We start from the raw sequence: 12,202 nt of genomic DNA, 5'->3' as shown, positions 1-12,202 counted from the left end.
AGCATAACATTGATATTTTGGTATGGTTAAGTCCATGCTTCTACATCTCCCTTTTCTGGTAAAACATCTACAGGGCTTCTAAATTAAATAGCTTTGAAGATATCAACATCCTGCCCTTTTCCTCTGCATTTACAATATACGCCAACCTTTACAATAACCGTTATGACTACAAAAATGTCACTGAAGTTACCAAGCAACACTGTGTATGATTACATTATTAAGTGGTTATACTCAAACATAAACGGTTGGAAAGTGATTATTTCTCAACCTGGTATTGCTCATAACTGAGTCATCCTAATTAGAATCCATTAGGGATATCAAACCTTTATCAGACGCCATCTTGAAATCTCTGTTTCCTCACCGGCAGTATTTATGTTTAGGACCTCAGGAATGGGGGAATTTCTAGGGGTCAACAAAAGAGTTCTGCTGTGGTTGATGTTCAGAGTGTAAGTGAGTCCAGTCAGGAAGGATGTGAGACATAGTAGTCAGTGCAGGCAGCCAACAGGAGTCTATAGTGTTGTTTCCAATCACACAGACAGACAACCTGTCTGTATCCCTGTATCCTCATGACAACGTGTCTGTCTCCCTGTATCCTCATGACAACCTGTCTGTCTCCCTGTATCATCATGACAACCTGTCTCCCTGTATCCTCATAACAACTTGTCTGTCTCCCTGTATCATCATGACAACCTGTCTGTCTCCCTGTATCATCATGACAACCTGTCTGTCTCCCTGTATCCTCATAACAACCTGTCTGTCTCCCTGTATCCTCATGACAACCTGTCTGTCTCCCTGTATCATCATGACAACCTGTCTGTCTCCCTGTATCCTCATGACAACTTGTCTGTCTCCCTGTATCCTCATGACAACCTGTCTGTCTTCCTGTATCCTCATGACAACCTGTCTGTCTCCCTGTATGATCATGACAACCTGTCTGTCTCCCTGTATCCTCATGACAACCTGTCTGTCTCCCTGTATCCTCATGACAACCTGTCTGTCTCCCTGTATCCTCATGACAACCTGTCTGTCTCCCTGTATCCTCATGACAACCTGTCTGTCTCCCTGTATCCTCATGACAACCTGTCTGTCTCCCTGTATCCTCATGACAACCTGTCTGTCTCAACCTGTCTGTATCCTCATGACAACCTGTCTGTCTCCCTGTATCCTCATGACAACCTGTCTGTCTCCCTGTATCCTCATGACAACCTGTCTGACATGACAACCTGTCTGTCTCCCTGTATCCTCATGACAACCTGTCTGTCTCCCTGTATCCTCATGACAACCTGTCTGTCTCCCTGTATCCTCATGACAACCTGTCTGTCTCCCTGTATCCTCATGACAACCTGTCTGTCTCCCTGTATCCTCATGACAACCTGTCTGTCTCCCTGTATCCTCATGACAACCTGTCTGTCTCCCTGTATCCTCATGACAACCTGTCTGTCTCCCTGTATCCTCTCAAGCTGTGCATATCCTTTAATAAAAATGCAGAAACACAGTAGTGGGTTAGTCAAATTCTACACTGTTATAACAAAACCAAACTCAATGAAATGCACTTGAAATAGAGGTTGACTTGACATAGTACATTTGTCAACTGTTAGCTTACAAGATTCAACAGATTATACACCCCACTCTTCATGACAATAAATGCTTGATGTGGTGTTAGCCAGACATTTCAAAGGAGTGAAAGAGACATTTCAACACCAGCTCAGTATCTGTGAGTCTCTGCCCAGGGCAGAGGCTGTTGTTGATGACTGCTTCCTCCATCTTTGTTTCCTGTTGCAGCCCGGGCTTTGGCACCTACTCAGAGACGCTCTTATCTGTCTGACCGACACAATAGGATAGAGTCCAGATATCTAAAATAGGGAGGGGGAGAGAGGGAGAAAGTTTCCAAGTTGGAAATTCCAGAGTAGCTGATTCACGCCCAGGCAGTGTTATAACGATGAATTCCGGTCTTTGGCCGTTGTTGAAGTGTGGGTTGGTGTATATATATGTGCACAGAGTACCAGAGAGCAGTATCATTTCATCCACTGGATCAGACTAGAAACATATCCTTTGGAGATTTACCTGCAAAAGAGCATCACATTTTAAACTTACAATGGTAAGTACTGTTGAGAGAATTGGTTTATGCCTTAAAATTAAGATGCACCAGTTAGTTTATATACATTTCAGACAGCCAATGCATTTCTCAGTCTGTAAAGTATGGCTTGATGTTGTCTCCACAGGACTTCTGCTCTGCATCACAGCAAACCAGAAGCCTCAGCTCATGGATCACCCTCTTCCTCCTGTACTCAAGTAAGAAACACATTTCAATAGATCTATGCATTTCTAAAATCCCACTCATGTAAACTCATTCATGTACTGTATGTCAATATTGACCTTTTTGTCATTTCTCAGTTGTCACCATGTGCACTAGAGTAGAGGGCTGGTCCTACCATCACTCCAACAAAACCATGAACTGGGACACTGCTAGAAAGTGGTGCACGGAGCACTACACTGACATGGTGGCCATCCAGAACCGTGGAGAGATCTCCCACCTTAACAGCATCCTGCCCAGGCAGACCAACTATTACTGGATAGGGATCCGTAAGGTGGACGACGTGTGGACCTGGGTGGGGACCAATAAGACCCTGACTAAAGAGGCAGAGAACTGGGCAGACAGGGAACCCAACAACGGGGGGAACAACGAGGACTGTGTGGAGATGTACATCAAGAGAGAGAAGGACACAGGGAAGTGGAACGACGAGTCGTGTATGAAGAAGAAGACGGCTCTGTGCTTCACAGCCTCGTGTCAGAGCGACTCATGTTACCATGGAGAGTGTGTGGAGACCATCAACAGCCACCACTGTAAATGCTCTGAGGGCTTCTACGGAGAGCAGTGTGAACACGGTAAGCAAGCCCAGGATGATATAGTCCAAATATCTAATACAGGCAGTATGAAGCCAACTGTTATCACATTCAATGTTCTCTTAATTGTAACTCTTTGCCTGTTTTCCTTTGTTGGCAGTTGTTGAATGTAAGATGGAGGGGGTCACTGTCCCTGCTAATGCCAGTGTCAGTTGCTCTCACCCCAATGGGAATTTCTCCTTTGACTCGACGTGTCAGTATTCCTGTGAAGAGGGGTACCGGCTGAGCAGCTCCGGGCCTGTGAGATGCACAGCCTCAGAATCATGGTCAGAACAGCCTCCCACCTGTGAATGTAAGTATATCCTCTTATAAACCTTGTAAATAAGGTGTTCTGGAAGGACTAAATAGAGAATAAAAACAGCTACAATTTGATAACCCTTTGATTTGTACTTTCTTTGAATTACTTCAGTGTCTCACTATGGGTCTTTATACCAGTATGACAGCTTAGACCTCCTGCATTTCAGTTGTTGTGTATCTTGAGTAATGTCTTCATGGTGGCACATTTAGTCAGTTATTACGATCTGCCCTCTCCTCCCCAGTGGTCTTATGCAGTGAGCTGTATGAACCTGGGAAGGGTTCCATGGCCTGCTCCCATCCCCTGGGCTCCTTCAGCTACCTGTCCACCTGTACCTTTACCTGTGAGGAGGGCTATGAGAGGCTGGCCTCCAGCTCTACTACCCTGCAGTGTGGAGCCTCGGGACAGTGGAACGACTCACAGCCGCAGTGTATTGGTGTGTACAGGTTCTGGATATCTGTAAACGTAGCCCCCATAACATGTTACATCAACTGTAGTTGCTATAAATATATGAATGACACAGGACATTTTCCATTCAGAAATATCTAGAAGGACAAATAGAGTTTTGTAATTGTATGACAGTAGAATTGTTTCTGGACACAGACTGACCACTGCACCACTCTGTCTTGCAGCTGTAAGCTGCCCTACCCTCCAGCAGCCACAGGATGGCGCTATCAGCTGTGGAGAAGACTTCACCTATGGAAGCAGCTGTAACTTTAGCTGCTCTGAGGGTTATCTCCTCAAGGGGGCGATCACGCTGACCTGCACATCAGCTGCTGAGTGGAGTGAGGAGATACCACACTGTGAAGGTGAGGACAAACTTTTTTGCATCTTTAAAATAGATCTGATTTTAACCATTGTCTATATTGACAAGAGTTTTAAATCAATTTAAACCAATGTATTTATTGACAAGATAGACTTCTGACCACTCTAACAATGAAAAAACATGTCCTCAAAGACGGAAGTCAGGCAGGAGATGGCGAGAACAGGTGGGACCATTCTAGCCAATGAGAGGGCATATATGCGTGTGAACAACAGACCATAGAAACAGATTGAGGACTCATCTCTGTATATCAATCAAATGTATTTATAAAGCCCTTCTTACATCAGCTGATGTCTCAAAGTGCTGTACAGAAACCCAGCCATAAACCCCAAACAGCAAGCAATGCAGGTGTAGAAGCACGGTGGCTAGGAAAAACTGCCTAGAAAGGCCAGAACCTAGGAAGAAACCTAGAGAGGAACCAGGCTATGAGGGGTGGCCAGTCCTCGTCTGGCTGTGCTGGGTGGAGATTATAACAGAACATGGCCAAGATGTTCAAATGTTCATAGATGACCAGCAGGGTCAAATAATAATAATTACAGAGGTTATCAAGGGTTCAACAGGTCAGCACCTCAGGAGTAAATGACAGTTGGCTTTTCATAGCCGATCATTCAGAGGTTCTCCACCGCTCCTGCTGTCTCTAGAGAGTTGAAAACAGCAGGTCTGGGACAGGTAGCGCGTCCGGTGAACAGGTCAGGGTTCCATAGACGCAGGCGGAACAGTTGAAACTGGAGCAGCAGCACGGCCAGGTGGACTGGGGACAGCAAGGAGTCATCAGGCCAGGTAGTCCTGAGGCATGTTCCTAGGGCTCAGATCCTCTGAGAAAGAAAGAAAGAAAGAAAGAAAGAAAGAAAGAAAGAAAGAGTATTAGAGAGAGCATACTAAAATTCAAAAAGGACACCAGATAAGACAGGAGAACTACTCCAGATATAACAGATTGACCCTACCCCCCCGACACATAAACTACTGCAGCATAAATACTGGAGGCTGAGTCAGGAGGGGGGCTATCTGTGCCATTATAGAGTCTGTGACAGCAAAGACACATTTAGTCATGTATTGCGATCTGCCCTCTCCTCCCCAGTGGTCTTATGCAGTGAGCTGTATGAACCTGGGAAGGGTTCCATGGCCTGCTCCCATCCCCTGGGCTCCTTCAGCTACCTGTCCACCTGTACCTTTACCTGTGAGGAGGGCTATGAGAGGCTGGCCTCCAGCTCTGCTACCCTGCAGTGTGGAGCCTCGGGACAGTGGAACGACTCACAGTCGCAGTGTATTGGTGTGTACAGGTTCTGGATATCTGTAAACGTAGCCCCCATAACATGTTACATCAACTGTAGTTGCTATAAATATATGAATGACACAGGACATTTTCCATTCAGAAATATCTAGGAGGATAAAAAGAGTTTTGGAATTGTATGACGGTAGAATTGTCTCTGGACACAGACTGACCACTGCACCACTCTGTCTTGCAGCTGTAAGCTGCCCTACCCTCCAGCAGCCACAGGATGGCGCTATCAGCTGTGGAGAAGACTTCACCTATGGAAGCAGCTGTAACTTTAGCTGCTCTGAGGGTTATCTCCTCAAGGGGGCGATCACGCTGACCTGCACATCAGCTGCTGAGTGGAGTGAGGAGATACCACACTGTGAAGGTAAGGACAAACTTTTTTGCATCTTTAAAATAGACCTGATTTAAACCATTGTCTATATTGACAAGAGTTTTAAATCAATTTAAACCAATGTATTTATTGACAAGATAGACTTCTGACCACTCTAACAATGAAAAAACATGTCCTCAAAGACGGAAGTCAGGCAGGAGATGGCGAGAACAGGTGGGACCATTCTAGCCAATGAGAGGGCATATATGCGTGTGAACAACAGACCATAGAAACAGATTGAGGACTCATCTCTGTATATCAATCAAATGTATTTATAAAGCCCTTCTTACATCAGCTGATGTCTCAAAGTGCTGTACAGAAACCCAGCCATAAACCCCAAACAGCAAGCAATGCAGGTGTAGAAGCACGGTGGCTAGGAAAAACTGCCTAGAAAGGCCAGAACCTAGGAAGAAACCTAGAGAGGAACCAGGCTATGAGGGGTGGCCAGTCCTCGTCTGGCTGTGCTGGGTGGAGATTATAACAGAACATGGCCAAGATGTTCAAATGTTCATAGATGACCAGCAGGGTCAAATAATAATAATTACAGAGGTTATCAAGGGTTCAACAGGTCAGCACCTCAGGAGTAAATGACAGTTGGCTTTTCATAGCCGATCATTCAGAGGTTCTCCACCGCTCCTGCTGTCTCTAGAAAGTTGAAAACAGCAGGTCTGGGACAGGTAGCGCGTCCGGTGAACAGGTCAGGGTTCCATAGACGCAGGCGGAACAGTTGAAACTGGAGCAGCAGCACGGCCAGGTGGACTGGGGACAGCAAGGAGTCATCAGGCCAGGTAGTCCTGAGGCATGTTCCTAGGGCTCAGATCCTCTGAGAAAGAAAGAAAGAAAGAAAGAAAGAAAGAAAGAAAGAAAGAAAGAGTATTAGAGAGAGCATACTAAAATTCAAAAAGGACACCAGATAAGACAGGAGAACTACTCCAGATATAACAGATTGACCCTACCCCCCCGACACATAAACTACTGCAGCATAAATACTGGAGGCTGAGTCAGGAGGGGGGCTATCTGTGCCATTATAGAGTCTGTGACAGCAAAGACACATTTAGTCATGTATTGCGATCTGCCCTCTCCTCCCCAGTGGTCTTATGCAGTGAGCTGTATGAACCTGGGAAGGGTTCCATGGCCTGCTCCCATCCCCTGGGCTCCTTCAGCTACCTGTCCACCTGTACCTTTACCTGTGAGGAGGGCTATGAGAGGCTGGCCTCCAGCTCTGCTACCCTGCAGTGTGGAGCCTCGGGACAGTGGAACGACTCACAGTCGCAGTGTATCGGTGTGTACAGGTTCTGGATATCTGTAAACGTAGCCCCCATAACATGTTACATCAACTGTAGTTGCTATAAATATATGAATGACACAGGACATTTTCCATTCAGAAATATCTAGGAGGATAAAAAGAGTTTTGGAATTGTATGACGGTAGAATTGTCTCTGGACACAGACTGACCACTGCACCACTCTGTCTTGCAGCTGTAAGCTGCCCTACCCTCCAGCAGCCACAGGATGGCGCTATCAGCTGTGGAGAAGACTTCACCTATGGAAGCAGCTGTAACTTTAGCTGCTCTGAGGGTTATCTCCTCAAGGGGGCGATCACGCTGACCTGCACATCAGCTGCTGAGTGGAGTGAGGAGATACCACACTGTGAAGGTGAGGACAAACTTTTTTTGCATCTTTAAAATAGATCTGATTTTAACCATTGTCTATATTGACAAGAGTTTTTAAACTCTTAATTAACAAGACCACTCTAACATGACCACTCTAACAATGGAAAAACATGTCCGATATTAAGTCATTTTTCTCAAAGTTGCTGAAATGCCACGTGCGTCCACTCATAAAAACAACATGTATTTATTTAACTTGGCATGTCAGATAAGAACAATTTCTTATTTACAATGACGGCCTACCGCAGACAACGCTGGGCCAATTGTGTGTCGGCCCAATGGGATTCCCAATTACAGCCAGATGTGATGCAGCCTGGATACAAACCAGGGACTGCAATGATGCCTCTTCCACTGAGATGCAGCCTGGATATGAACCAGGGACTGCAGTGATGCCTCTTCCAATGAGATGCAGTGCATTAGACCGCTGCCCCACTCGGGAGCCCCAAACTACCAGGGCCATAAACATAACCATTATGAAACTTCCATTCAATCAAATAAGCCTCACGTAGCAAGTTAACAATGACATTTTGTTGTTGACCAAATTCGACACCATCTCATTGACCTTCATACTAAAATTCCTCACTTCATGGGCTTATTTTCATGGACAGATTTTGGGCAGAGTAAAACCTCTCACTTCAAATCTTCTTCTCTGTTTAAACTCAGTCAATTTACACACAATACTAAAACACTATAGACTGAGTTTAAATAGAGAGAAAGAGGTGAAGTGAGAGGTTTTACTCAGCCCGAGTGTACAAAATATTAAGAACACCTGCTCTTTCCATGACAAAGACTGACCAGGTGAATCCAGGTGAAAGCCATGATCACTTATTGATGTCACTTGTTAAATCAACTTCAATCAGTGTAGACGAAAGGGAGGAGACAGGTTAAATAAGGATTTTTAAGCCTTAAGACAATTGGATTGTATCTGTGTGCCATTCAGAGGGTTAATGTGCAAGACAAAATATTTAAGTGCCTATGAATGGGGTATGGTAGTATGTGCCAGGCGCACTGGTTTGAATGTGTCAAGAACTGCAACGCTGCTGGGTATTTCACGCTCAACAGTTTCCCGTGTTCATCAAGAATGGTCCACCACCCAAAGGACATCCAGACAACTTGAAACAACTGTGGAACTTGAAAGCCAACTGTGGGAAGCATTGTAGAGTCCAACATGAGGCTGTTCTGAGGGCAACTCTGTGGTTGGGGGGGGGGGGTAACTCAATATATATATATATATTAATATACCATTTAACAGACGCTTTAATCCAAAGTGAGTTGCAGTCATGCGGGCATCCATTTTACCTATAGTTCTTATCTCCTTATGGATGTCTGCCACACACATGAGCTCTCCAACGACAATCATTTTCATTATTTCATCCACAATTGTTTGTTTCCTTTTGTGGTATTTTAATATACTAACCACTGTGTCCTTCTCTCAGCTGTCCAGTGCCCCTCTCCTGTGGTTCCTCTGGGGGGTCAGGTCAGCTGTGAGGCCCCCTCACATCCCTGGGGCTCTGTCTGCAACTTCAGCTGTGATGAGGGTTATGATCACCAGGGGGCCCCAAACATGCAGTGTTCACGGTCAGGGGAGTGGAGCGCTGAAACACCTACCTGCACAGGTATGTTATAACCTTTGTTACTCTCTTTGTGAGACACATTCAAACTGAATATTCTGTGAGACACATTCAAACTGAATATTATGTGAGACACAACCAAATTGAAATTCTGTGAGACGACCAACTTTTTTGCTGGTCATCAGGACAATGTATGTTTTATGTAGAGGTTATAAAGGCTTTATGAATGCATCATGAATGCATATCCTACATAAATGGGCTCAGTGATGTGACCAATCAGATTGTCTGACTGTTTTCCTCTGTTTCTTGTTTCCTCCAGCCACACCTGAGCCTCCATTGAACCCCACTATCCTAGGCCTGGCAGCAGGGGGCGCTGTGTCATTATCTGGCCTGTCTCTGGCTGCATGGCTCCTCAAACGAATCAGACAGAAAGGTAAACACAGAAGAAGTCCCTTATCTTCTACACTCACAGTCATTGGCTAGGAATTAGAAAGTTATAAGAAATTCAAAGATATCTCTGTTTCCTAACACAGATTTGATTCAGAATGGCTTTTTCTTACTTGACAATACTCATCAATATGCTCTTCATTGTCTCCTTCCAGCTAACAAGTTTGATCTGAACAGCACCTCAGACATTGAGGAACCTTTACAGACCTACAGGAACAGCATCGACAGCCTGATATAGAGACCAACAACAATAACAGCAGGAACAACAGCAGGAATAACAGCAGGAACAACAGCAGGAACAACAGCAGGAATAACAGCAGGAACAACAGCAGGAATAACAGCAGGAACAACAGCAGGAAGAACTGCAGGAACAACAGCAGGAAAAACAGCAGGAACAACAACAGGAACAACAGCAGGAACAACTGCAGGAACAACAGCAGGAACAACAGCAGGAACAACAGCAGGAACAACAGCAGGAACAACTGCAGGAACAAAAGCAGGAACAACAGTCGGAACAGGCTGGCTCTGTTTTCAAAGAAGATCTGCTGGTCACACCTGGATCACAGTTCCTCAGTATTGTAATGTAGTAGGTTAGATAGCCTTGAATCGTCTGACTGGGAGAGAGGTGCTACGTTGAGTATACAGAATCATCTGTTCTCATGATGGTCCTACAGAAAATGTATTTTTTCTCCCTAAGGGAGTTTTGTATTGAACAAATTGTTCACCACTGGCTGGTATACGACCACAAGTTGACACATTTCTTATGATACTGATTTTGACAGCTATTTTATACAAACTACAGAAAGTTGTATATAATATTCCCCTGTATAATAATTTGTATTATCATAAATATAATTTTATGATTTTACAGAACTGTGAAATCAATGCCTTTCAGTATTTAAGTTATATTTATTTTGAAACCACAGTCTGTGTGTTACAGAATTACATTTGATGTTGAAAAAGTGTCTTTTTAAATATAATAAATGTTTCAAACATTGTCAATAATGCTCTTATTTTTTCCATTATTTTCTGTCCAATGCTTTTATAATAGCTGTAAATAAATAGTCCATGGCTATCTGAGTTCAAATGTACCAACAGAGAGCAAAATTACTTCAAATACACCAGTAGAATAAGAATAGGTGGAGTGGTACGAAAGGATCCCAAGAGGGCTTCGCTAAGCCCCGCCCCCCTTGGTTACTTTAGCAACGTCTGACATTTTCCCAGGAAGCCCAAATCCCCTTTCAACCACTGGCTAAATCCCCTCAGAATGATCTCAATCTGTGTTTCTAATGAACAATAAAATAAACACAGACTACCCCTTGCAAAGCAGGAAACTCTTGGGTATTTTGTGTCAGACTGTCATTACAATTGCTTCACAGAAACCTGGTAAAATGATGTGTGTAGTGCAGCTAGCCTCAAAATTGCTCTGAATTCACATTCAGCATACAGTCAAAGCTATAACCACAGAAAGCACATGATGAAGATAGGCAGACACGGCCTCTCCTATAGAAATCCCTGATAACACTCATAGGAGATGTCATGGCAATAGTGGCTAGCTAAGCTCATATGTAGAAACACATCATGGGGTCTAACGGTCTTCTCGCCAGTGGGGTCTAACGGTCTTCTCGCCAGTGGGGTCTAACGGTCTTCTCGCCAGTGGGGTATAACGGTCTTCTCGCCAGTGGGGTATAACGGTCTTCTCGCCAGTGGGGTCTAACGGTCTTCTCGCCAGTGGGGTCTAACGGTCTTCTCGCCAGTGGGGTCTAACGGTCTTCTCGCCAGTGGGGTCTAACGGCCTTCTCGCCAGTGGGGTATAACGGTCTTCTCGCCAGTGGGGTCTAACGGTCTTCTCGCCAGTGGGGTCTAACGGTCTTCTCGCCAGTGGGGTCTAACGGTCTTCTCGCCAGTGGGGTCTAACGGTCTTCTCGCCAGTGGGGTCTAACGGTCTTCTCGCCAGTGGGGTATAACGGTCTTCTCGCCAGTGGGGTCTAACGGTCTTCTCGCCAGTGGGGTCTAACGGTCTTCTCGCCAGTGGGGTCTAACGGTCTTCTCGCCAGTGGTGGAACACGTTGTCTTCATACTTGAGTAAAAGTAAACATACCTTACTTAATAGGAAATGACTCAAGTAAAAGTGAAACTCACTGAGTAAAATACTTGTAAAAGTCTAACAGTATTTGGTTTTAAATATATTTCAGTATTAAAAGTACATGTAATTGCTAAAATATACTAAAATACATGTACAGATAGCCAGGGGCCCAATCCAACACTCAGACATCCTTTACAGATAGCCAGGGCCCAATCCAACACTCAACCATCCTTTACAGATAGCCAGGGGCTCAATCCAACACTCAGACATCCTTTACAGATAGCCAGGGGCCCAATCCAACACTCAGACATCCTTTACAGATAGCCAGGGGCCCAATCCAACACTCAGACATCCTTTACAAAGGAAGTATGTGCTTAGTGAATCCACCAGATCAGTGTCAGTAGGGATGACCAGGGATGTTCTCTGTTTAGTGAATCCACCAGATCAGTGTCAATAGGGATGACCAGGGATGTTCTCTTGATAAGTGTGTGAATTGGACCATTTTCCTGTCCTGCTAAGCATTCAAAATGTAACGAGTACTTTTGTGTGCCAGGGAAAATGTATGGAGTAAAAAGTACATCCTTTTCTTTATTTAAATTTTTTATTTAACCAGGCATGTCAGCTATGAACAAATTCTTATTTACGATAACGGCCTACCCCGGGCCAAACCTGGACGACACTGGGCCAATTGTGCACCACCCTGTGGGACTCCCAATCACAGCCAGATGTGATACAGCCTGGATGTATTCATAAAGCAA

The 12,202-nt window shown here is 44.8% G+C and overlaps 1 protein-coding gene across 2 annotated transcripts; it reads left to right on the top strand.

Moving 5' to 3' along the window:
- Positions 1-1,820: 1,820 nt before the first annotated feature.
- LOC115126898 (E-selectin-like) lies at positions 1,821-10,363 on the top strand. 2 transcript variants are annotated; one of them, XM_065009319.1, is made up of 13 exons: positions 1,827-2,098; positions 2,223-2,292; positions 2,395-2,886; positions 3,005-3,196; positions 3,444-3,635; positions 3,832-4,008; positions 5,101-5,292; positions 5,489-5,665; positions 6,762-6,953; positions 7,150-7,326; positions 8,777-8,956; positions 9,231-9,344; positions 9,514-10,363. In XM_065009319.1, exons 1-13 carry the CDS (start codon positions 2,096-2,098, stop codon positions 9,594-9,596), a joined length of 2,241 nt encoding a protein of 746 aa, XP_064865391.1. In that variant the 5' UTR covers positions 1,827-2,095; the 3' UTR covers positions 9,597-10,363. The 2 variants fall into 2 exon arrangements, with proteins under 2 accessions (XP_064865392.1, XP_064865391.1); XM_065009320.1 differs by lacking the exons at positions 6,762-6,953; positions 7,150-7,326 and having other exon boundaries at positions 1,821-2,098.
- The last annotated feature ends 1,839 nt before the right edge of the window (positions 10,364-12,202 follow it).

The sequence above is a fragment of the Oncorhynchus nerka genome, linkage group LG24 (assembly GCF_034236695.1).
Source record: "Oncorhynchus nerka isolate Pitt River linkage group LG24, Oner_Uvic_2.0, whole genome shotgun sequence".
In the NCBI taxonomy this organism is placed as follows: Eukaryota; Metazoa; Chordata; class Actinopteri; order Salmoniformes; family Salmonidae; genus Oncorhynchus; species Oncorhynchus nerka.
This window is presented reverse-complemented; position numbering and strand designations above follow the sequence as displayed.

Bases quoted from the DNA above. Each gene is read 5' to 3' on its own strand.
- LOC115126898 (XM_065009319.1), top strand. The intron at 5,666-6,761 runs GTAAGGACAAAC...TCTCCTCCCCAG, and splicing joins GGAGATACCACACTGTGAAG to TGGTCTTATGCAGTGAGCTG. The intron at 6,954-7,149 runs GTGTGTACAGGT...TCTGTCTTGCAG, and splicing joins CTCACAGTCGCAGTGTATCG to CTGTAAGCTGCCCTACCCTC.